We start from the raw sequence: 25,934 nt of genomic DNA on the forward strand, positions 1-25,934 counted from the left end.
GCGCGCTGTAGGTCAGTGGTACAGTAGTAATTGTGTATGCGCTGAAGGTCAGTGGTACAGTGTAATAATTGTGTGCGCGCTGTAGGTCAGTGGTACAGTGTAATAATTGTGTGCGCGCTGTAGGTCAGTGGTACAGTGTAGTAATTGTGTATGCGCTGTAGGTCAGTGGTACAGTGTAGTAATTGTGTATGCGCTGTAGGTCAGTGGTACAGTGTAATAATTGTGTGTGCGCTGTAGGTCAGTGGTACAGCGTAGTAATTGTGTGTGTGTGCTGTAAGCCAGTGGTACAGTGTAATAATTGTGTATGTGCTGTAGGTCAGTGGTACAGTGTAATAATTGTGTATGTGCTGTAGGTCAGTGGTACAGTGTAATAATTGTGTGTGTGCTGTAGGTCAGTGGTACAGCGTAATAATTGTGTATGTGCTGTAGGCCAGTGGTACAGTGTAGTAATTGTGTGTGTGCTGTAGGTCAGTGGTACAGTGTAATAATTGTGTATGTGCTGTAGGTCAGTGGTACAGTGTAGTAATTGTGTGTGTGCTGTAGGTCAGTGGTACAGTGTAGTAATTGTGTGTGTGCTGTAAGCCAGTGGTACAGTGTAGTAATTGTGTGTGTGTGCTGTAAGCCAGTGGTACAGTGTAATAATTGTGTATGTGCTGTAGGTCAGTGGTACAGTGTAATAATTGTGTATGTGCTGTAGGCCAGTGGTACAGCGTAGTAATTGTGTGTGTGCTGTAGGTCAGTGGTACAGTGTAATAATTGTGTGCGCGCTGTAGGTCAGTGGTACAGTGTAGTAATTGTGTGTGCGCTGTAGGTCAGTGGTACAGTGTAATAATTGTGTGCGCGCTGTAGGTCAGTGGTACAGTGTAGTAATTGTGTATGCGCTGTAGGTCAGTGGTACAGTGTAATAATTGTGTGTGCGCTGTAGGTCAGTGGTACAGCGTAGTAATTGTGTGTGTGTGCTGTAAGCCAGTGGTACAGTGTAATAATTGTGTATGTGCTGTAGGTCAGTGGTACAGCGTAATAATTGGGTATGTGCTGTAGGTCAGTGGTACAGCGTAGTAATTGTGTGTGTGCTGTAAGCCAGTGGTACAGTGTAATAATTGTGTATGTGCTGTAAGCCAGTGGTACAATGTAATAATTGTGTGTGTTGTAGGTCAGTGATACAGCGTAGTAATTGTATGTGTGCTGTAGACCTGTTGTACAGTGTAGTGTGTGTGTGCTGTAGGCCAGTGTAGTAATTGTGTGTGCACTGTAGGCCAGTGGTACAGTTGTTGTAGGTCAGTCATACAGTGTAGTCATTGTGATTGTTGTAGACCAGTCTGTGTCGTGTGGGCCGGTCTTACAGTCCGTGTCAGTGTCTGTGTTGTGTGGGCCGGTCATACAGTCAGTGTCTGTGTTGTGGGCCGGTCATACAGTCCGTGTCTGTGTTGTGTGGGCCCGTCATACAGTCCGTGTCTGTGTTGTGTGGGCCCGTCATACAGTCCGTGTCTGTGTTGTGTGGGCCCGTCATACAGTCCGTGTCTGTGTTGTGTGGGCCCGTCATACAGTCCGTGTCTGTGTTGTGTGGGCCCGTCATACAGTCCGTGTCTGTGTTGTGTGGGCCCGTCATACAGTCCGTGTCTGTGTTGTGTGGGCCCGTCATACAGTCAGTGTCTGTGTTGTGTGGGCCCGTCATACAGTCAGTGTCTGTGTTGTGTGGGCCCGTCATACAGTCCGTGTCTGTGTTGTGTGGGCCCGTCATACAGTCCGTGTCTGTGTTGTGTGGGCCCGTCTTACAGTCCGTGTCTGTGTTGTGTGGGCCCGTCATACAGTCCGTGTCTGTGTTGTGTGGGCCCGTCATACAGTCCGTGTCTGTGTTGTGTGGGCCCGTCATACAGTCCGTGTCTGTGTTGTAGGTCGGTCATACAGTCCGTGTCTGTGTTGTGTGGGCCCGTCATACAGTCCGTGTCTGTGTTGTGTGGGCCCGTCATACAGTCCGTGTCTGTGTTGTGTGGGCCCGTCTTACAGTCTGTGTCTGTGTTGTAGGTCGGTCATACAGTCCGTGTCTGTGTTGTGTGGGCCCGTCATACAGTCCGTGTCTGTGTTGTGTGGGCCCGTCATACAGTCCGTGTCTGTGTTGTGTGGGCCCGTCATACAGTCCGTGTTGTGTGGGCCCGTCATACAGTCCGTGTCTGTGTTGTGTGGGCCCGTCATACAGTCTGTGTCTGTGTCTGTGTTGTAGGTCGGTCATACAGTCTGTGTCTGTGTTGTAGGTCGGTCAATCAGTCCGTGTCTGTGTTGTAGGTCGGTTACATGGAGATCACAGTGTGGGGACTCTGGATCTGGGTGGAGGCTCCACGCAGATCACCTTCCTGCCTCTGTCTAAGGTAAACCGTGTCCTGGGCTCAGGTCTCGTACAGTACAGTCTGTGATGCCTCCACCTCTGCCCTTACTGACCGTTTCTGCTTTGTGTCTCCAGGCGACATTGGATCAGACACCACGCGACTTTCTGGCTTCCTTTGAGCTGTTTAACAGCTCATACCGCCTATACACACACAGGTAGGTAGGTGATGGCTCAGACGCCTGCTGCACGTGGTATGTCATTACCCGCAGGTGTGGTGCTGCTCCAGGGGTGTAATCACATGCCTCTGTCTGTCCATATATAATATCACATGGACTTGTGTGTGCTTTACAGTTATCTGGGGCTTGGTCTGAAGGCGGCTCGTCTGGCAGTTCTTGGAGCGTCTGCAGGTAACGCACACCTGTATAATATCACACTAAGGTGGCTGTACAGCGCCCCCGTATGGGGATACGTGGATCTGCTGCGCTTGCCCATCGGTAAAATATAAACGCCAATTACACAGTGGTAACGCAGCGCAAATATACAGATGTGGCCATATACTCCTGTCCTCAAATCGCGCAATAGCCCCATTTAGCGCGCCACAGGCTTTGCTACTTAGTTGCACCAAAAACACTAATTCTAAGTACTTAGCACAGTATAAACAAACTAAGGGCCGTATTGAATTAGCAGCGAAATCGCCCGTGTTTCGCCAAAAAACAGGCAAAAACGGTATGGGTGAAAAAACACAGGCAAAAAGTTTTCACCATCTCTGACCAGGTGAAAAAAAAAATGCTAAATCTCTGTTTTTGACTAAACATGTGGGGATTTCTTTCAGGACCCTTTGGACACCCCCCCTAATGATAAATTCCCCGAAAAGTTTTTCGTAAGTTGCGTAATTCGGCAAAAATGACCAGTCAAATTTTGGGTGAAAAAAAAAAAATCTATGAAAATGGGTTTAACGTATTTCCTGGGGGCTATATGGATGCGTCAAGTGTTTTAACAAATGCACGTGGTTGCAGAAGGCGCTTTTTTAACGGTTCTTAAGTGTGCTTTTATGACTCGAAAATATACTTGCACCCATTTTAACGTACCCCGAATTTACATGGAACAGTAATTTCCTGGCAAAAAAATAGCTTTCTATCATTTAGAATTTTTGTTTCATATACGCAAATTACCACCAACAAACGCAATTTAAGCAGCCAATAATACACTTCTAAATCATTTTCCATTGTACGTCAGCCATTTTTTGGGGGTACAGACCCAATTTCCTGCTTGTCCTGACTTTTTCACCTACTTTCGCTTGTTTTTTTTTGTCAAAAATCGGACGATTTCGCTGCCGCCGGCGAAATCACTAACTGAATACGGCCCTAAGGTGCAAGACAGAGGAAAAAGTACACAATCTAGGTTAGCAGACGGTCTGATACGAGTGACCTGCGCCATGCCCCTCGCAGCTCCGTAGCCAAGGCCAGGAAGTCTGAGACTCTGACCTCTGCACTTCCTGAAACAGTGTGTTACGAATAGGAGCCGCGCTGTATGGGGCGCAGAATAGGAGCCGCCCTGTATGGGGCGCAGAATAGGAGCCGCGCTGTATGGGGCGCAGAATAGGAGCCGCGCTGCATGGGGCGCAGAATAGGAGCCGCGCTGCATGGGGCGCAGAATAGGAGCCGCGCTGTATAGGAGCCGCACTGTATGGCGCAGAAAGGATAAGCGTGTGAGGACCCATATGTAGAGACACATGAGCAGACTCCATCACATGGTACACTGACGTCAGCAGGCAGCTTTCCCTCACTTCATACTCCCCAGAGTCTGTGAAATGTGCAGCTAGAAGAGCGTTTAATGCCCGAATACGGCTTACAGGGGAGGTGGGAGTGGTACAAAGAGCAGACTATAAGGGCTGTCAGGTGACCGATTGGACCGTCCTGCACAGCTCCAGCTAATGATTGGTGACCCATAGGAAGCCATTTTATGGCCAATTCCTGCCACCTTCGTCACCAGGGGAAGGCAGAGACTGATAACTGATTGGTGCACAGAACACACACAGCTCATTTATTATGTACACTTCTGTCTCAGGCCCACAGGAAGAGGTGTTCCGCAGCCACTGCTTCCCCCCAGCCCTGGACGATCAGTGGACGTTTGCTGGGGTCACCTATAGATACGGAGGGCTCTCTGATGGTGAGTGGATCATCATGGCGGCAGCAATAACACATTATGGGAGCCAGTGTGTGTGTAATAAGGGCACATAGTGTAATAGAGAGTGTGGTGGGAACAGATGTACTGTCCTCTTAGAGCAGTGGTGGCCAAACTCGGTCCTCGAGATCTACCAACAGTTCATGTTTTCCAGGTCACCCAGCAGGTGCACGGGTGTAGTCATTACTCACTGACACATTTTGAAAGATTCACAGGTGGAGCTAATTATTTCACTTATGATTCTGTGAGGAGACCTGGAAAACATGCACTGTTGGTAGATCTCGAGGACGGAGTTTGGCCACCCCTGTCTTAGAGCATTATCCCAGAAGAGCACCTGCACGCCACATCCCTGGTCCAACACTGAGGGACACTGGGCCAAGCTCTGGAGGAAAGTATACATAGCATGGTCATATGACCCCTGGAATTCTATTGGCTACCTTGGGTCTGTTCTATAAATGGATATTGTACCCTGCGTATCTGGCAACGGACTGGAGATTAATTATATTATAGATGAAGGTGGCATCGCCCAGCATGTAGCACGTTTCCCGCTCTCTGTACAATTACGGTGCCATGTGTCACACGTCTTCCTCACGCTCTCTGTACAATTACGGTGCCATGTGTCACACGTCCTCCTCACGCTCTCTGTACAATTACCGTGCCATGTGTCACACGTCCTCCTCATGCTCTGTACAATTACCATGCCATGTGTCACGCACCCGCCTCACGCTCTCTGTACAATTACCGTGCCATGTGTCACATGTCCTCCTCACGCTCTCTGTACAATTACCATGCCATGTGTCACACGTCCTCCTCACGCTCTGTACAATTACCGTGCCATGTGTCACACGTCCTCCTCACACTCTGTACAATTACCGTGCCATGTGTCCGCCTCACGCGCTCTGTACAATTACCATGCCATGTCACACGTCCCCCTCACGCTCTCTGTACAATTACCGTGCCATGTGTCACACGTCCTCCTCACGCTCTGTACAATTACCGTGCCATGTGTCCGCCTCACGCGCTCTGTACAATTACCATGCCATGTCACACGTCCCCCTCACGCTCTCTGTACACAATTACCATGCCATGTGTCACACGTCCCCCTCACGCTCTCTATACAATTACCGTGCCATGTGTCACACGTCCTCCTCACGCTCTCTGTTCCCCTGCTCAGGTCTCTCTGGATTTGACGCCTGTTATATGGAGGTTCTGCCCATCGTTCAGGGAAAACTTCACCAAGTTGATGAGATTCGAGACAGCCAGTTCTATGCCTTTTCCTACTACTACGACCGGGCGGTGGACACCAGTCTGATCGGTGAGCTGAGATTCCCCGGGGGCTGAGGAGCCCAGGCGATCATCTTCTGACCTGTCTCCTTGTTTTCAGATTACGAGGAGGGCGGAGCGGTGGAAGTCAGGGACTTCGCTCGGAAAGCCAAAGAAGGTAAAATACGGATTCTCTTTACTGCTTTACTGTCCATTCTCTGTATAGATTATAATCCGGATGGGAGCAGCCACGCTGCCTAATTGGCTAGTGTGGACCCTCTTTGGGCGCTCCCTATTCCCTGCAGCTGGTGATATTCCTACTCCTTTCACCTCAAGGAAAAAGAAAAGCGAACAATAGATATAGATGGAAAATCACATGAGCGCTGGAATAAAAAACAAGAGATATGGTAAGAACTTACCTTTGTTATCTCTGTTTCTACGAAGTCCATAGGGTCCACAGGGTTGACCTTGGGGTATAGGTTGGGAACCAAATCCGGGCACCACGCAGTTAAAGCTTTTAGCTCCCAGGATGCACTTGGGTCCACTCTCCCTATAACCCCGCCCCCCAGCCAGAGGCACCTCAGTTTGTAAGTAGCCAAAGGCCGGAGGAGGAGAGAAAAAGAGAGAGAAAACTGGAACACTCTAGAATCATACTCACAGAAAAGGAGACGGGAAACCGGTGACCAGTAACACAGCCCATATGAAGCCAGGTGCGTCAGGGCGGGCGCCCTGTGGACCCTATGGACTTCGTAGAAACAGAGATAACAAAGGTAAGTTCTTACCATATCTCTTGTTTTCTACTTCAGGGTCCATAGGGGGTCCACAGGGTTGACCTTGGGGATGTCCCAAAGCAGTTCAACCAAGGGTGGGGACGCTCCTGTGCTGAGAGGAGAATCCGTCGCCAAATAGGAAGCATCCTGAGAGGCAAAGGAAACCAATGCCTAGAACCTTAAAAAGGTGTGGACAGAAGACCACGTGGCCACCTAGTAAGGCAAAACAGCCGAGGCGCCGCAGCGAGCCGCCCACAAGGGTTACATGGCCCGAGAAAAAAAACAAGCATCAACAACAGAAAGGCCTACCCCTGGGTAAGCCCCTGAGGAAGACATACGAGGCCATCCAGCCAACATTTAGTTATAGGCCGGCCATCCTTTCCTGTGAAAACTAGAAATCTCAGACCACCAATAAGGAGTCCGATTAACGTAAGGAGCTTGAACGGATCACATAAATCCAAAGAGGCCGGACCACAGTCAATGAGGCCACACCAGCCGAGAGGACTGGGGGGCTGAATGGCTGTACCATAAGTTCCAGAATAATATGGAACCTAAAAACCACATTAAGAAGAAACACAGGGCGAGAGCAACTCACACCCTGACATGATGCCCTCCAGAAGAAGGAGCCACATGAGAACGCTCCCAATTCAGACACTCTCCTGGTTAATATAAACACCCTGAGAGAAAGAGAGAGCCTAAGCAATAGACCATGTAATGGCTATCACAACCAGCGGTTCCATCGACTGTCCCCGGAGGGAACGAAGAACCACTACTAACTCCCAAGGAGTCCCTAGGGAGGACAAATGGAGGCATAAGCCAGAAAACACTCCAAAGGATGAACTGGATACCAGAGTGGAGCAATTCCATATCTTAACCATACCGACAGTGTAGAGATCCGCACTGTCAGGAAGGCCAGGCCGAGGGTGAAACCCAAGCCAGCCGGCAGGAATGTCAGAATATCTGGAAATCCTGGACACCGGAGGATCATATCGACAGCTACGATACCGTAAGAATTACGTATGCCACAGTCTGTGGCAGATCCCAGCAAAGTCTGGCCTGTCTGCTCTAAACATCTCAATGAAGACAGAGCCAGGGAAGCCCTAGGACCACAGCAGGGGCGTAGTCATAGACAAACGATCTAGGTCCAGGGAAAAACAAGGACCCTGAGACAACAGGTCCAGATAGTGAAGCAGTAGGAACGGAGCATCGATGAGGAGACTCCGAAAATCCTAGTACCAGTGACGTCTGGGATGAACTGGAGCCCCCAGAAGGAAAGCCCCTCCGTCTCGAATTAAACTTCCGAAGACCTCGAGGGAGACCGGAGGACACAGGTACACAAAGTGGAAGGACCACTTCACTGACAGAGTCACTGAAGGTAGCGTCAGTACTCCTAGAGCTGGACTGTAACACCGGTAGTGTGTGATAGAGTCAGAAGGCCATGAGGACCAATCACCTCAGGGAGGCCCCCTCTGCTCACCAGGAGTTGAAACCTCTCTTGGAGAAGAGACTAGTCCCCGGGATGCACGTCGTGACGGCTGAGGAAGCCCGCTTCCCAATGGAGAGCTCCCGGAATGAACACTGCAGAGTTGGCCAGGAGAAGACCCTTGGACTATGTGAGAATGTATGACATTCCTGTCATTGCCACCAAACGACCAGTGTTGCCTAGATGGAAGCCACTGTTGTGACACTGTTGGACTGAACCTATGCAGGTTTACCGTGACATAAGGGTTAGGCCAGAGTGAAGGCCCAAGACAGCCGAAAGTTCCAACAAGTGGCAGGGCGGAAGCGACAGACGTCCAGCTACCCCGAAATGAATGTGGACCAGACACTGTCTGCAGCAAAGAATACCCTGGACGAGATGGCCATAGCCACCCGGACAGAGACCGACTCGCCTCCGGAGAGAGCATCATCGTCCGAACAGCGATCCGATGGAAAAAACTCGATCCATCTGGAGAAGAGTCAATTATGGCAAGGCCTGGAATGGAACTGATCACATTCCCCCCTCCCAAAAGGTAGACACTCTGGGAGACCGCGCATCACCAAGAGTAATGACATATGTCGACCGCGTAGACATCCGCACACTCCAAGTTGAAGAGCAGAGAGCTTGTCTTACGCCAGAAAAATTCCCAGATTACTGAGAATCCAGCAGTGCTCCCAGATGAAGAATACTCTGTGAGGGATGCAGGGAGGACTTTTCTCCGTTGACTAATTATCTGTGCCGAGAAAAAGCCACGGTTATCCTGACCCGGCGGTAAAGTACCTCGGTGATCCTGCTAAAAGCAGGAGGACGTCCAGAGAAAGGAGCATTCGGATACACTGAACAGGTGAACCGTCAGAAAATCCGTAAAGCTGGTAAACCCCGGTGGAGTTAAGGACAGTCCCAAAAGGCAGAGCCCGAAACTTGCAAGTTTTGCTGTGGCACAGCAAACCTGAACCCCTGCTGATGAGAGGGCTCTGTATGTACCCGTAGGTACGTATCCTGAATACTCAGATATACCATAAAGTCCCCAGGCTCCAAATATCGGATGATGGAGCAAGGAGGATTCCACCTGAGTCCAGGCACCCTTGGAATCTGATTCAGGGATTTGAGACAGAGTATAGGCAAATGAAGGACCAGTCAGTCACTGCCCCAGAAAGAAAAAAAGAACAACCAGTCCCTCGCTGAGATAGTGAGGCTGGCCGAAATAGCTCTGCTTACCGCAAAGGCTGTATAGCTTTCTGGGTTTGTAAGGCTCTGATCGGAAGAAGGGCCCGTGTAACAACGCCTGTGAGGAGGCCGCCTGAGCAATGAGAGGCCGTTGAGAATCAGTATCTCACTCTGGAATCCCCCAGATGTAGACCTGCCCCGTCAGGCTGAAGGCTTATCCTCTGGCGTAGAAGCAGGGCCGTCCAGAAGTCCAGGACAGCTCGGTACTAGATATGGTGGCCCCCGTGGAGGCGAACAGCCTAGGAAAAAACAGGCCTTTAGGCTGACCCTGAGGACAAAAAGACTTAACAGAGTTAGTCCGAATGTAGTGGGAGTAGCTAAAGACGGCATCTCTCCATTAGTGATACTGCCAATGATGCCACAATCTTGTCAAGGCCGGACCAAACAAGATCTTCCCCATGGTAGGAGATTGCACCTCTGCTTTTCCATAACGCAGCCATAGGGTATTGCGGCGGATACAGACGCAGCCGAATCCCTGAAAGTTAGAAGACCGGCATCCAATGTAGGTAATCCCACATATGACAATTGCATATTTTATGTGAGCGGCAAAAGACATTTGAATCCCAGACGTGTTGAAGGGGAAAAACGTTACAAATGCATCAGCCCAGTATGCAACAGTATTAACCAACCATGCGATGGCCATGGTAGGACGGGCAACAGGCCCTGAAAACGAGTATATTGATTTCAGGTAAAGTTACCACCTACGGATCCGTAAAATCCGTCCAGGCCGGGATGGGAGGCATATTAATGCCTGTAACCCGACGATTAACATACAAATCCACCCCAGAAGGAGATTTCTATTACTTGTGAGGACTCTCAGGGAATGGGAAACAGGAGGCCATTGTGACCCCTCGTATCTGGCGACAGCCAGACTCCCGCCATGAGATCCACCCGCTGGGCAGAAACGAGGAATGTATGATACAGGTGCAGGATCGACATTCTCTATATCCAGAATGAACCTGGCTACCAGCCCCAAAGCAGGAATAATAATACTTGAAATCGGCTCCCCCCATGTGAGGGGGAAAGAGCCGAATACACCCTCCAGTTCACGGCAGAGCCACTGGGAAGTAACCACAGGACGTATATCACGCCATTTAGTATTTCGTAGAAAACGACATCCACCAGGGTGGCCGTTGTAATCCCTGCAAGGGGAATGACAGACCGATGCGGTACCGGAGGTAATTCATGTACTGTGAAAAACCCAGGCAGGGAGCGATAGTCTGTGACACAGGGGTAAAGTGCAAGAAATTGCGAGATACCCCGAGTTGAAAAGGGCAGTATGGTGAAGTAACCACAAGCGAGTTACGACAATGGGGCCCGCCCGGCGATCCTCAAAGGAGAGGATCCTGAGAAATAAACCGCCCAAAGGGGTCATGCAAGGGGCCCGGCACCAGATGGCGCCGCATACAAGACCTTTCTGAGTCAAATCCTCCGCACTAATACCTGCAGCACATGGCTTGCAGGATAGCAATAATGGGTGCAGTATCGTGCGTAATCTCCTGGTCAGATATATTTGACTATCCTGACGCAAATATTAAGCAGCGCCATACCGGTCCTGACTGACGCTAAGATTAGCTGCAGGGACCCATTATCAGCGTATGCAACACACAGTTCCATCTAAAATATGGCAACGTGCAGCACGCAACAGTATGTGACAAACCTCACAAATATTAACAAGTATATATATGTGAGGTCTCAGAACCACCCTAGGTACACCTGTATTAGGGCAGATAAAGAAAAGGGATAGATATACACTGACAGGTGAGAAAAGCAGACAGTCAGCACTAGCATAAGTCACATACAATGCAGAAAAACATATATACATACATTTGCATGACATATAATATACTGCACAATGCTGCTACATTCAACTGCCCAGATTCAGTGTCTGGGAAGGCTATAGCGCTGTGTACACTCACCCAAAATGGCCAGGTACGCAGGGGGACTGGGCTCACTGTCATCCTAGGAGTTCTGTAGCACCACCGAGAGATAATGGCCGCTGGAGACCTCAGAAGAAGCGTGGCCCGCGGAGGAAGCAGCTCAGCGACGCCAGACTGCGTGTTGAAAGGCGCGCTGAGCTGAGGGGAGGAGCCGCTAGACAGGGAAGGCTTCCTCCCCTGGCTAGCAATTAACCCCCCGGGATGCCGGCTCCCGCTGCCGCTATAATTCCTGGTGGGCTAGTGGACACGCGGGGTATGCCTCCATGGAGGGGGAGCCCGCCGCCTCCGGTCTGTCCCCAGAGACCGGAGGCATAAGGCTGCATACACACGTGGATCACCGCAAGCGGTGACCACGCGACTTACCTGTCCCCGTCGATCCGGCAGCAGCCTAGGGATTCCTCCAGAGTCCGGCTAGTACAGACTCTGGGGTCCCGCTGCGATCCCCAGATCTGTACTGGCGTCGCAGCGCCGGCGGGGTGTAGGAGCGGCAGCTTAGACGTCCATTGGACGGTCTGACGCTGCCGCTCTGAAGAGTAGTAAAAAATAATAAAACTCTTTTTTTAAAACAAATTTTAAGCTTAGGGGCTGCTAATCAGCTCCCCACTGCACTAACGGTGACCCGACTCTGGCCGGGCACCAACTTAAACTGAGGTGCCTCTGGCTGGGGGACGGGGTTATAGGGAGAGTGGACCCAAGTGCATCCTGGGAGCTAAAAGCTTTAACTGCGTGGTGCCCGGATTTGGTTCCCAACCTATACCCCAAGGTCAACCCTGTGGACCCCCTATGGACCCTGAAGTAGAAATCTCTAAAGAATGTTCATACACCAATGTCACATTTAAAATTATATCTCACATGTATTGTAACAAGAAGCATAAAAAATAGACTGGATAAAATTCTCCCCTTCAGCAAAGGTTCATCACATGTACACTGGTGGCCAAAATTGCGGACACTTTTTGAAATTTGAATGTTTTTCAACTTCGAATGCTTATAAAAACTTACACTTCACGCAGTGCAATGATTCATATATCACATGAAAGGAAATGTAATGCTGAATTCTACACAATAAACAGAGGTCAAATATTTGTATTACAAGGGAAGTTATTCAGTGAAATCAACACTTAAGACAGTAACATAAGTACACAGGGATTTTCACCCTATCAGTATTTCGTTGGGTATTCTTTATTTTTCAAGACAGCAGCACATCGATGTATCATTGAGCCAACCAATGTTTTGAGCTCTTCCTTCTTTATTATGTGGTGCCATGAGACAATTATAGCCTCAATTAATTGTCTAGTATTGGACGGACGCCTCAGATGCATTCGTTTTTTCAAACAGAGCCACAAATGTTCTATGGGGTTCAGGTCTGGGCTTATCCTGGCCATCCCAGCACCTGTATATCATTCTCCGTGAACCCCTTTTTGCGTGTCCGTGCAGTGTGGCAGGGAGCTGAATCCTGCTGGAAAAAAAATGGGACATTATTTGGAAAAAGATCCCTGATGGAAGGTAGAAGTTTTGGTTGTAGGATGGTGTCAATGTACTTTCTGCTGTTCAGTGTGCCATCTATGACATAACGGCGGCCTACAGCATCGGCTGTCATACATGCCCAGATCATAACACTTGTAGGATTCTTTGTTGCCGCTTGAATAAATTCTGGATGTACCTCTTCCCCGATGCGACGTCTCACATATTTTCCCCCATCACTACCAAATATCGATATCTTAGTTTCGTCACTCTATATCACTTGTTTCCACTGACCTTCTGTCCATGCAATGTGTTCTTTTGCCCACTGTATTCGTTTCTGCCGCTGATTTTTATTCAGCAATGGATTTTTTCGGGGAATCCTACCTTGTAGGCCAACCTCCATTAGTCTTCTCCGTTCCGTTCTTGCACTGACAAAAACACCAGTTGCACTCAGGTCACTGCTAATGGCCGCAGATGACATCCATCTGTCCCTGACGCAAATTTGTTTTATTCTCCTATCATCTACAGCCGTTGTGCAGTTTTCCCGTCCTTTTCCTTCTTTGTTTTGTATAGATTGTGTTTCCTGATGGCGTAAACAAAACTTTCATACTCCTGATGATGTCACATTCCCACCAATTTCTCTCGCAATTGCTGCATACGAAAGACCATTTTCACGTAACACCACAATCCTGGATCACGTCGCTGTGCTGCTGTCTTAAAAAATGAAAGGATACCCAACGAAATACAGATAGGACAGTAACATCATAAGTACACAGATTGTCACCATAAGTGTTGTTTTCACGGCATAACTTCCCTTGTAATACAAATATTTGACCTCTGTTTATTGTGTTGAATTCAGCATTACATTTCCTTTCATGTGATAAATGAATCATTGCACTGCGTGAAGTGAAACAGGTTTTATAAGCAGTCGAAGTTGATAAACATTCAAATTTCAAAATGTGTCCGCAATTTTGGCCACCAGTGTATATGTGCAAATGTGCGCTGAAGAAGACCCAAGGGTCGAAACGCGTAAGCAGCTGTAGATATGGATATCAGGAGGTGGCCAGCCCAATTGGTCAAGGACTTTGTAAGCATTGGGACACTAGAGTGTTTTCTGACCCCTTAGGACTACCTGGTACCGGTATAGGTACCTGTCTATCACCTCCCTTATTTCATGTCCGTTATTGAAGGGTAAATACTATTGTATGATTTATTGCTGTATGTACATGTGATGAACCCTTGCTGAAGGGGAATATTTTATCTTGTCTATTTTTTTATGCTTCTTGTTACAATACATGTGACATCGGTGTATGAACATTCTTTAGAGATTTCTTCCAGCGCTTGTGTGATTTTCTACCTATATCTATTGTGTGTCCACAGGGCAAGTAGGCAATTGTGGCAGTGACAGAACGGGCAACTTGTACAGCACCTAATCCACAGCCACCTTTTTTATAATACACCTTCAGTTAAATTTACTAAAGTTTTGTTGTTCTTCATCTCCCTAATCCAGAATGTTTTATTTTTTCTAAAAATAATGTGAATATGAAAACTGATATTATTACAAAGATTATTAAACTATAACAAAATATAGGACAGATACCATCAGGTGTCCTAAGGATTTATGCGTTACTAATTGTTCCAATATATAGATATTCTGGAAAACAAATGCAATTAGTGACAGGGATGGATATGGTTCATAGATGGCTTACAGACCCTCGTAACTTTGGTGTCACTCTTAATAACCTCGATTGTATTTTGGCTAAGTTGGTTACACTTCTACAAGTGGCTATAAATGCTTCTGAATTTAATCTTCTTCCCTTGATGTGTCCTGTGACGGGACGGCTTCTCTCCGCCAGCCTGTCTTCCCTTCTACAATGTATTGTTCATTTGTGGGTCTTACTGCTTGGTTCCCCTTACCCTCACTAACCTGCTGGTACTGACCACTGGCAGTCCTGCACCAACAGGCACTCGCCAAGTGCCAGCGCCCACTGTGCATAGGAGAGTAGACTCTTAGGCTACCAGGCTCCTTCATTGTCGCCTGTAACCACTGACTTCTGTATGTTGGTATAACTGCTCAGGTGACACTGGCTGGTTCCTCGTGTGACCGCTTACTTAGGATCAGGACTGCAGGGTAGCAGGCTGATCCACGCAATGGATTAGAGCAGTGGTTCTCACACTGTGCCGCCACATGGCGCTTGCAGGGGTGCCATGGGTTGGTGTTCCAGGACCAAATCAAATTATTTATGGTCAATGTGATAGGCAAAACCAGTGCTGGTGGCTGCCAATCATAAAATGTGCCACACAGTAGCGTCCCCAGTATGCTACATACAGTGCCCCATATATGCCACACATCTGTGCACCCTAATTCATGAAATATGCCACATCACATGTGAATACATGCATGTACCGCAGTCTCTGTGGCAATGTGCAGCGTCGGGGTATGCAGACCGGTCAGGCTATGTGCAGCGTCGGGGTATGCAGACCGGTCAGGCTATGTGCAGCGTCGGGGTATGCAGACCGGTCAGGCTATGTGCAGCGTCGGGGTATGCAGACCGGTCAGGCTATGTGCAGCGTCGGGGTATGCAGACCGGTCAGGCTATGTGCAGCGTCGGGGTATGCAGACCGGTCAGGCTATGTGCAGCGTCGGGGTATGCAGACCGGTCAGGCTATGTGCAGCGTCGGGGTATGCAGACCGGTCAGGCTATGTGCAGCGTCGGGGTATGCAGACCGGTCAGGCTATGTGCAGCGTCGGGGTATGCAGACCGGTCAGGCTATGTGCAGCGTCGGGGTATGCAGACCGGTCAGGCTATGTGCAGCGTCGGGGTATGCAGACCGGTCAGGCTATGTGCAGCGTCGGGGTATGCAGACCGGTCAGGCTATGTGCAGCGTCGGGGTATGCAGACCGGTCAGGCTATGTGCAGTGTCGGGGTATGCAGACCGGTCAGGCTATGTGCAGCGTCGGGGTATGCAGACCGGTCAGGCTATGTGCAGCGTCGGGGTATGCAGACCGGTCAGGCTATGTGCAGCGTCGGGGTATGCAGACCGGTCAGGCTATGTGCAGCGTCGGGGTATGCAGACCGGTCAGGCTATGTGCAGCGTCGGGGTATGCAGACCGGTCAGGCTATGTGCAGCGTCGGGGTATGCAGACCGGTCAGGCTATGTGCAGCGTCGGGGTATGCAGACCGGTCAGGCTATGTGCAGCGTCGGGGTATGCAGACCGGTCAGGCTATGTGCAGCATGTCTGTAAATATCTGGCTATAATGTGAGTCCTGTGTCCTTTCCTGCAGTGTGTGACCACATGGAGAATTTCTCCTCCCACAGCCCATTTCTATGTATGGATCTCACCTACATCACAGCACTACTCAGGGAAGGATTTGGCTTTGAGGAGAGGACAACTCTGCAGGTAACGCCCGGTGTGCCGCTGGCCCGGATGCCTTGCGTAACGATCGCTTTACCTTGGGCATGAGCCTTTTTGAGTACTGATGAATAGTAACATTTCTCATTTTCTCTTCCAGTTAACCAAAAAGATCCAAGATGTGGAAATGAGCTGGTCCCTGGGGGCCGTCTTCTGCGTGCTGCAGTCTCTGGCGCTATCAGGGTAACCGATCGCCACTCCCAGGATCCACCCCGTACAATAACTGGTTCATCTATAAGCGGGGATAGTTGGAAATGTTCTTTTAGGAACTTCATATTGTATAAACTTACCATCACTTTACAGTGCTGAACTAGAAATAAGTGTCATCACTAGTTCTGGGATAATGCCATATTATGTACTGTATATAACACTATCCTAAGGATAATTCATCTACACTTTGATAGAACATCCACATATCTATGGTTAATTCATTGTTCATTAATTGGGATTTTGTCACAAAGGAGGTTATTACTACTACGCTGGTTTTATACAATCAGAACTTTTTCAAAGATAGTCTTTTCTAAAGTTCTGTATATATTTATTAACTTTTTTTTATTTCGTAATACTGGAAAACAGACTGACTGCTCGATGTCCTTTCTGTAAACCCCTCTCTCGTTTTAACAATGTAATTTATGGGTAAGACCTGAAAGCCCTGTTATTACCGCTTCATAGTCTGAACCCTAACAAGCTGCTATTTGTTGAAGAAATATAATGAGATTAAACTTAATATATTACATAAAGTGTCTTCATAGTCAGTGTTTATTATAACATAAAATCTTATGCTTTCGTCAACTTTCTCCATATTACAAGGTGGAAATTGGGTGTGAAATTGCGTCTTCTTGTAGGAAAATACAGGGGTCTGCCCTACCGTGTAACGCCGAAACTCACTTATATAGAGGACTGATGAAGGATTAAACGTTCGCCCATTTGTGGATTTGCGCAGCCGTGCTCAGAAGACGAGAGTAGCTAATTCAGTCACAGCAGTGGGGGAAGGAGCCTTCACAATACAATTAACTCCTGCAGCAAAGTGAAATAAAACTTGCAGCTTCTTCTATCGTCCATTGCAAATGTACTGGAAAAGGTTCCTATTCCTCCATAGGTGGGGTCTGACTGCGACAAGGTGCTTTATGGCCTAAACAGGGAAAAAAATCTGCCCGCCCTCGGTTTTACCCACATTATACATGGCACCAGCTGCGTGGCAATATGAATGCCCTGTATGAATACAGAACAGAAGGACAATTGTTGCCAGTGCTGGTCACCACCACTGCAAAACTTACATACAGCCTAGCGTTAAGTCCTTACACTAGCTTGTGTGCTTCACATACCATTACATCGCTGGTAACGTGTCCTCACCCTACATAGGGTAACACACAGGGCTTGGCTAGTGAGCCACACCCCAAAAAAGTCTTATGGCCTAATTTTCATTTGTTGAGCCAGAGGCGTGATTCATTGACTGTGATGAAATGTCGACATGTTAATATCTCATCCTTGGTGGTTTAGCGGTGACTTGCCTTCACTGGGCAACTACAACAGTGACTTCCTGGTCCTGGCGGTCATGTGACTGTGACTTCCGGGTCAGACCTCCAGTGTTCTGCTATCCCTGACCCCTAACACTCCCTCTAGTGCCTAAACATAACCTACCCCAACCCCTCCTGAAGCCTAAAGCTGGGTACACACCTGGACGTCCAACCCACCGATTGGCAAGTACATCAGGGGCAAATGCAAGGGGTTTCCATACGCTTAATTTTAGAGCGTGACCAGCCCATGGAGACAGCCTAATAAGGACTTCACACGCTATAGTCTGCCACAGTCGGGGATAGTGCTGTCCCTGCTGTGGAGGGGCAATGACAGCTGCACTGATCGTTCTTGCATTAGGTGGCACACCGGAACGCTATCTTGTAGATCGCATCGCCGATAAAGACTGGCGCATTGTGCCCCAGGCACTGAACACACATTATGGCCATTATATATCAGGGGAAGCAGTATCTGTGGCACACAACGTGCACGGATACCGCTATACCCCGTTTCGGGTGTTCATACATCTACCCCATGTCTTTACAGAAGTCTTGCCTAATATGGTGACCTCTCCTTCACCCACACGCCTCATCTTGGTGAAGAAGGCGGCGGCATCCTACTGTACCCTGGTTGTGCCTAAAATGTAATTCCACTCCCCACCCCTCCCAGGACCATCTCCATCAAAGCTCACTCCATGCATCTCTTTCTTCTTTACTCCTGCTGTCCCACGCCCTCTGGTCACCCCTCCCCAATTACTCAATAACATTGATGCTGGAATTTCACACTTCCTCTCTTGGATGACTTCCCCATAATTATTCGGTCATTTCAACATCCCCATTGACACCCCAAATGGCTCTGCTTTCCCCAAACTCCTCACTCACCTCACATGGCCTCTCCACCTAAAAGGAGTCACTCCCTCAACTTCGTTTTCTTCCACCCCTCTGTCTCCTCCAATAGTCTTCCCCTCTCTTACACAATGTCCTTTCCTTCATCTTCTGCCCAGCTCCTGCCCCTCCACCTCTGCCCAAAGTCGGATGCACTCAGTAACACTTTAATGACTATTACCCTTTGCTCTCCTCCATTTCCACTCAGTCCTGCCCAACGCTGCTGCCTCTCTCTGTAACACCACTCTCTCTAATACCCTCGTTGCTGCTGCCACCAGCCATCCCACTTCATCTCCATCACTCCAAACCAAAACCCTGACACTTCCCAAGGACTCGCCACCCCCATAAGTGCTCCAACTGGGCCGAGCACCAATGACTGAAATCCTGCTCCAATGTGGGCGATATTCATCCTCTTTCAACTACAGTGCCCTCTTTCTTGCCAAACAAACTGTCTAACAGCCCCGATGCCTATTTGCCAGTCAATTTTCTCCTCGTACTTCATCAATCACCTCTCTTGGCTTTGCCACTTCACTTAGTTTAAAGACAAAGTTGACATTAGCAATCACAAAATCTAGTTCTCCCTCCCCATCTATTACTGCGTCAGAGACCCTCACTCTAATCTCTCCCTTCCCGGCCCATTGTTACCTGCACCCTGCTCAATCTTCTAACCTCTGCACCTTCACACATGCCCTTATCACAACCCATTCTCAACTAACAATCTACTTCCAAAATTCTTGCCCGACTTGTCTTCATCTGTCTGACAAACTTTCTCTATAGACCCTATTCACTTCCAAAAGTGCCTTCTCCAAAGTGACCAGTGACTCATTCCTAGTCAAAGGGTCACTTTCCCCCTTATACGCCCTCACCACTCCATTGTCAGTTACACTCAGTGACATACTTCACTCCTTAGTAACTCTGACCTCTTCTGCTTCATCTCCTGCTTCAGCAGAATATCCTTAAAACCTGGCCTGTTAGTGTGCCCTGAGGACCGAACTTAAGTCCAGTCTGTTATCTAGTGTGATCGCACCCCTCTCTCAATATATTGTCTTTGAATCTTAGGAATTGGTGTAAGTTCTTTAATTTACAATATAGGACAAGAGAAATAATTGTGACATAAGGAGGAGATGTTGCATGTAGGAGATGGACGCAGTTATCTGCTTGCAAAAGCCATGATCTGTTCCTGTAAAGGACACAGAAACTCCCGTTAGGCCTATACACAGAGGCAGTTACTCGCAACGCAATGGAGGATGCGCTACTTACTTTTAGTGGAGGCACTGCGTTTGTCGCCTGGAGGCCGAGAGTCCGGAGCAGTACTAGCGCAGGCTGATTTGTGTTGTACAATCTCTTTAACATGTCAATGGCGGCCATTAATGGGAGGTTTTGCCTCTGACGTTCCGTCTCGTACTCCAGAAGGTGCCTCGTTGAGCCTAAGAGACAGAAAAAGCTGAAATACTTGCAGAACCGACACAGAAGAATCCACTAAATGTGGTATTTATGCCCTCGCAGAGACAGCCCTGCCCCTGGGTAACTGCCTTGTCTAAGCCCTACAGGGGAGGGGGGGGGTGTCTACAATTACAGGGGTCTGTGCAGAGAGTCATGCCATACATCCCTTCCACAGCTGGTTATTGTTCCCGGCTGTCCCCCCAGAGCCTGCTGAAGTTTAGGGGTGTTCTACCAGGGAAGCGGACTCTGAATGTTGAGTTGAAGCTGGTATGGTCCTTTAAAGTTCTTAATTACAAGAAATGAGACCCGCACCCTTACAAGAAAGTGTCAAGACTATATACTGTAGCTCTCTTATATAGCTAATATGTGTATAACGCTTTCAGGAACGTTCCTACAGTGAACACATGTGAGAGCTGAAATTCAGTCAACACACCAGAAAACGTAAAGTGGTTCTCATTGGGAGGTGTAGAGAAGTTGCTGCCGCCTATCAGTTTATGGAATCTACTTGATAATTACTACCTCAAAAGCTCATTAGTTGTTGCTATGGTTCACTTCCCCCAGTTTTGTCACATCAACCCCAAAGTCTTCTGGAATATTTTTTTTTCCATTTCCTATTATAATGTGTGTGTGGGGTGGGGCACCTAATAAATAATTGATGATCATTACATGGGGATCCCCCCTCACTCCAACACACACTTCTGTTCCCTATTATAATGTGTGAGGACACCAAGGTCTCCCTGTGGAGCCCTGAGGAAAAAACATCTGTTTCCTATTATAATGTGTGGGAGGACATTATATACAGTATAAGTGATGATCATTACATGGGGCTCCTCCCTCACTCACAACACACACTTCTGTTCCCTATTATAATGTGTGGGAGGACATTATATACAGTATAATTGATGATCATTACATGGGGCTCCTCCATCACTCCCAACACACTTCTGTTCCCTATTAAACTGTTGTAATGTCCTGAGCAATCATTACATGAAGATGAGGAAATAGCGGAACCCAACATGCCTGCTCCGCACACCTCTAATTGCTCATCATGTGTCTCACACGCTGCATGGTGTAAGGGTTATACCGGCGAGGTTGTGCGGCTCAGACCCCACCGTCAGATGAAGGACGCGGCATATAATACAGAACTGGGGGGCTCTATCAGGATAAGGGTTATACCGGCGAGGTTGTGCGGCTCAGACCCCACCGTCAGATGAAGGACGCGGCATATAATACAGAACTGGGGGGCTCTATCAGGATATGGATTATACCAGCGAGGTTGTGCGGCTCAGACCCCACCGTCAGATGAAGGACGCGGCGTATAATACAGAACTGGGGGGCTCTATCAGGATAAGGGTTATACCGGCGAGGTTGTGCGGCTCAGACCCCACCGTCAGATGAAGGACGCGGCGTATAATACAGAACTGGGGGGCTCTATCAGGATAAGGGTTATACCGGCGAGGTTGTGCGGCTCAGACCCCACCATCAGATGAAGGACGCGGCATATAATACAGAACTGGGGGGCTCTATCAGGATAAGGGTTATACGAGGTTGTGCGGCTCATACCCCACCGTCAGATGAAGGACGCGGCATATAATACAGAACTGGGGGGCTCTATCAGGATATGGATTATACCGGCGAGGTTGTGCGGCTCAGACCCCACCGTCAGATGAAGGACGCGGCATATAATACAGAACTGGGGGGCTCTATCAGGATAAGGGTTATACCGGCGAGGTTGTGCGGCTCAGACCCCACCGTCAGATGAAGGACGCGGCATATAATACAGAACGGGGGGGCTCTATCAGGATATGGATTATACCGGCGAGGTTGTGCAGCTCAGACCCCACCGTCAGATGAAGGACGCGGCATATAATACAGAACGGGGGGGCTCTATCAGGATACGGGTTATACCGGCGAGGTTGTGCGGCTCAGACCCCACCGTCAGATGAAGGACGCGGCGTATAATACAGAACTGGGGGGCTCTATCAGGATAAGGGTTAGTTGCGTTTGTACAGTTTAGAGAAGTCTCCAGCAATGTTGTTACCTAAATTTCGCCCATCAAATGCGGCGCTGCTCAGATGATGCAGTAGACTGGCCACATCTCCGAAGCCCATATTCACACCTTGGCCGGCCAGAGGGTGCACTCTGTGCGCAGCGTCCCTTCAGAGAGAGAGAGACAATGCAGTACTATTATTATTACAGACGCTGTATTATCCGCAATCTCTTATCACACGCCATCGCCTCACCCAATCAGTGCCACGCGCTGGCGGACGTATTCAGGGGAGTGGCCTAGTCCTAGGGGGAAGGCTGCTCTGCTGCTTTGCCCGAGCCGCGATACGCTGGGTGGCAGCTGGCGGGCAGACGATCCAGAAGGCATCAGCGTGGACAGAGCTGAGCGCAGTAATGATCCAGCAGAAGTGATGAAGTCTGAATGGTGATCGCTGCTCCACTGCGAGGAGAGGAGAGGAGCAGGAGATGTAAGCTCTGTTCTCAGGACGCTCACTACAAGGTCTGTCAGTTTGGGAGAAAAACATTTATTTCAGTAAAAATAAAAAAAAAAAACTCACAAAAGCTGAATTGACGGCGTCCACAAAGCTCTCGTCGTCCATCGCCAGGAGCTGGGAGGCGCGCTCGGGAGACGTGGACCAGACCAGGGAACTGCACATGTCCGAGAGCTGCCATAATAAATAAAGACGTAATCACCTCTCAGGAGACACTAAAAACAGGACTCGTTCCTGACCACTGATGTAACAGCTGGCATCTATTACACAGCACAATACACAGCAGAACACAGAAAGAGAGAGAGAAGAGCCGGCAGAGAGCGCGCTGTGTGAGAGAGAGAGAGAGGAGCCGGCAGAGAGCGCGCTGTGTGAGAGAGAGAGAGAGGAGCCGGCAGAGAGCGCGCTGTGTGAGAGAGAGAGAGAGAGGAGCCGGCAGAGAGCGCGCTGTGTGAGAGAGAGAGAGAGAGAGAGAGAGGAGCCGGCAGAGAGCGCGCTGTGTGAGAGAGAGAGGAGCCGGCAGAGAGCGCGCTGTGTGAGAGAGAGAGAGAGAGAGAGAGAGAGGAGCCGGCAGAGAGCGCGCTGTGTGAGAGAGAGAGAGAGAGAGGGGAGCCAGCAGAGAGCGCGCTGTGTGAGAGAGAGAGAGAGAGAGAGAGGAGCCGGCAGAGAGCGCGCTGTGAGAGAGAGAGAGAGAGAGAGAGAGAGAGAGGAGCCGGCAGAGAGCGCGCTGTGTGAGAGAGAGAGAGAGAGAGAGAGAGAGAGAGAGAGAGAGAGAGAGAGGAGCCGGCAGAGAGCGCGCTGTGTGAGAGAGAGAGAGAGAGAGAGAGAGAGAGAGAGGAGCCGGCAGAGAGCGCGCTGTGTGAGAGAGAGAGAGAGAGAGAGAGGAGCCGGCAGAGAGCGCGCTGTGTGAGAGAGAGAGAGAGAGAGGAGCCGGCAGAGAGCGCGCTGTGTGAGAGAGAGAGAGGAGCCGGCAGAGAGCGCGCTGTGTGAGAGAGAGAGAGGAGCCGGCAGAGAGCGCGCTGTGTGAGAGAGAGAGAGGAGCCGGCAGAGAGCGCGCTGTGTGAGAGAGAGAGAGGAGCCGGCAGAGAGCGCGCTGTGTGAGAGAGAGAGAGGAGCCGGCAGAGAGCGCGCTGTGTGAGAGGGAGAGAGGAGCCGGCAGAGAGCGCGCTGTGTGAGAGAGAGGAGCCGGCAGAGAGCGCGCTGTGTGAGAGAGAGAGAGAGAGAGAGGAGCCGGCAGAGAGCGCGCTGTGTGAGAGAGAGGAGCCGGCAGAGAGCGCGCTGTGTGAGAGAGAGAGAGGAGCCGGCAGAGAGCGCGCTGTGTGAGAGAGAGAGAGAGGAGCCGGCAGAGAGCGCGCTGTGTGAGAGAGAGAGAGAGGAGCCGGCAGAGAGCGCGCTGTGTGAGAGAGAGAGAGAGGAGCCGGCAGAGAGCGCGCTGTGTGAGAGAGAGAGAGAGAGAGGAGCCGGCAGAGAGCGCGCTGTGTGAGAGAGAGAGGAGCCGGCAGAGAGCGCGCTGTGTGAGAGAGAGAGGAGCCGGCAGAGAGCGCGCTGTGTGAGAGAGAGAGGAGCCGGCAGAGAGCGCGCTGTGTGAGAGAGAGAGGAGCCGGCAGAGAGCGCGCTGTGTGAGAGAGAGAGAGGAGCCGGCAGAGAGCGCGCTGCGAGAGGAAAAAAAAAGCGTAGTGTAGACTGTAACAGAGAGGAAGTGGAGCTAAGCGCACATTGTATGAGAAATTATACAGAGTGTGGACTGTATGATAGAAAGCAGAGGGCCTGATTCAGAGCCGGACGCTATTTGAGGACGCTCGCTCAGAAAAAGGGGCTAGCTATTTAAATGAAGCGCTCGCTCTTTGCGGTCTGTTGACGCCTCTATGCCTGAATGAGCGAACAAAACCTGCGGCCGCTATTTTGCTAAAGTCGCCCCCTGGCCGCTTGCATCCTACGTCATCTCCGGTATTTTAGATTAATCGAGTACATCGAACGGCGTATGAACTGCTCGCTATTCTTGTTGTAGCATTTTCCTACCGCAATCATGCGAGCAGTTCAGGCTAAAAGACAACCAAGTGACGTGGCCGATGACGCTGCTGTGTTAATTATGCACACCCTTAAAACGCCCGTTTTGACCGTTTGGCACGCCTGCGTTCGGATCACCACTCCCCGTTTTCAAGCACCTTCCCGTTACCACCCACAAACGCCTCATTCTGTCACTTAAATTAGCAGGCCCTCGCTATTTTGCGAGCACATGAATTTCGACCGCACTGACTGGTTCACGCATGCTTATTACAACCCGTATGCATGCGCAGATGTGCGAACATCGCTCGGAAGGAACGAGCGGCTCTGAATCAGGCCCAGAGAGTGCAGTGTGAGGGGGGGAAGCACCAGAGAAGGGAAACAAGGCGGAGGAAGCGTAGTGCAGACGTATGACAAGAGTGAGGCAGACGGCTGTGTTCCAGCTCAGTCTTCCTAACTAGCAGAACGTCGGGGCGGTGCTCATTGTGCTGCCCGTGTACCGGGCGCCCTCTGGCCGTAGGACAGTCTCTATACTGTCTGTGTGTGCGACGCTCTCAGGAAAGGAAAGCTGGTCTGACATTCCTCACTGTCATGGATAGTAGGAGATTGCAAACTGGGGGGGGATCAGACATGGCCACAGGGTACAACCAAAAGCTTTTACTGCACACAGAGACGACAGCGGAGTGACAGGAGGTGATGTCTGACCGGCAGCAGAGCGATGGGTCCGCTCGGGAGGAACCTCTGCCAGGCCACATTGTTGTCTGTAGACTGCAAAAGAAAAGAGCATAACACAATATATTATTAACATAAGTGTATGTATTACATCTCAGGCTGCGTTAAAGGGTTAATCACCATAGCCACGCCGTGCAGGAACTGGCCGTGTGTACAGAGAGATCCCCTTCAGCCATGGGTCTGTGGGGCTTATTCAGAGTAATAAATGCGATGTGTCGCACAGCATATGAGCAATTTTTCAGAACCTGCCTCTTTTTCTTATGTCTTAAGTATGACACGAGACTCGCTGCGATCGGGGCTGGAATGGGCCGGCAAGCGCAGGAAGTGGGCGTGAATGTGACTGCAGAGGGCATTTGTAACAAAAGTACAGTGAGGGCGTGTTCCGGGTGTGTAATCGCAAATGAAGCATACACACGTTCAGATAAGCTGTCAGACAATCCTATCGTTCTCGTTAAAATCTGACAGTTTCTGGCCCCTGAAAACGACCAGACGACGGTCGATGCGCGGCCACGTAGGGTCTGTGCAAGAAGGCAGACCTGGTCAATATCGAGCAGGTTATGGTGCATACACAAGGTCAGATTTGTCACATCATCGATTTCGATGAACGATTGAACGACGGTGACTGCTGCTCTCTAGTGATAATGTCACTGACACCGCACTGACTGCTGCTCTCTAGTGATAATGTCACTGACAACGCACTGACTGCTGCTCTCTAGTAATAATAATGTCACTGACACCGCACTGACTGCTGCTCTCTAGTAATAATGTCACTGACACCGCACTGACTGCTGCTCTCTA

At 49.7% G+C, this 25,934-nt stretch overlaps 2 protein-coding genes across 6 annotated transcripts in view; one reads left to right on the plus strand and one right to left on the minus strand.

Annotated features, from left to right (window-relative positions):
• Nucleotides 1-16,785, plus strand: part of ENTPD5 (ectonucleoside triphosphate diphosphohydrolase 5) — a 66,868-nt gene extending 50,083 nt beyond the window's left edge. For all 3 annotated transcript variants that reach the window (XM_088447507.1, XM_088447509.1, XM_088447508.1), the window contains exons 8-15: nt 2,284-2,366; nt 2,459-2,538; nt 2,675-2,730; nt 4,391-4,492; nt 5,682-5,822; nt 5,892-5,948; nt 15,936-16,051; nt 16,164-16,785. In XM_088447507.1, coding sequence (XP_088303633.1) covers nt 2,284-2,366; nt 2,459-2,538; nt 2,675-2,730; nt 4,391-4,492; nt 5,682-5,822; nt 5,892-5,948; nt 15,936-16,051; nt 16,164-16,250 — 722 coding nt within the window. In that variant the 3' untranslated portion in view covers nt 16,251-16,785. The remainder of the gene's footprint in view (nt 1-2,283; nt 2,367-2,458; nt 2,539-2,674; nt 2,731-4,390; nt 4,493-5,681; nt 5,823-5,891; nt 5,949-15,935; nt 16,052-16,163) is intronic.
• Nucleotides 16,786-19,522: 2,737 nt separating this feature from the next.
• Nucleotides 19,523-25,934, minus strand: part of COQ6 (coenzyme Q6, monooxygenase) — a 115,698-nt gene continuing 109,286 nt past the window's right edge. For all 3 annotated transcript variants that reach the window (XM_088447515.1, XM_088447513.1, XM_088447514.1), the window contains exons 8-13: nt 25,110-25,172; nt 22,470-22,577; nt 22,149-22,351; nt 21,947-22,062; nt 19,723-19,889; nt 19,523-19,642 (exon numbers count right to left, since the gene is read on the minus strand). In XM_088447515.1, the coding sequence (XP_088303641.1) occupies nt 19,613-19,642; nt 19,723-19,889; nt 21,947-22,062; nt 22,149-22,351; nt 22,470-22,577; nt 25,110-25,172 (687 nt within the window). In that variant the 3' untranslated portion in view covers nt 19,523-19,612. The remainder of the gene's footprint in view (nt 19,643-19,722; nt 19,890-21,946; nt 22,063-22,148; nt 22,352-22,469; nt 22,578-25,109; nt 25,173-25,934) is intronic.

The sequence above is a fragment of the Taudactylus pleione genome, unplaced genomic scaffold (genome assembly GCF_031769625.1).
Source record: "Taudactylus pleione unplaced genomic scaffold, aTauple2 ptg000433l, whole genome shotgun sequence".
Classification (NCBI taxonomy): Eukaryota; Metazoa; Chordata; class Amphibia; order Anura; family Myobatrachidae; genus Taudactylus; species Taudactylus pleione.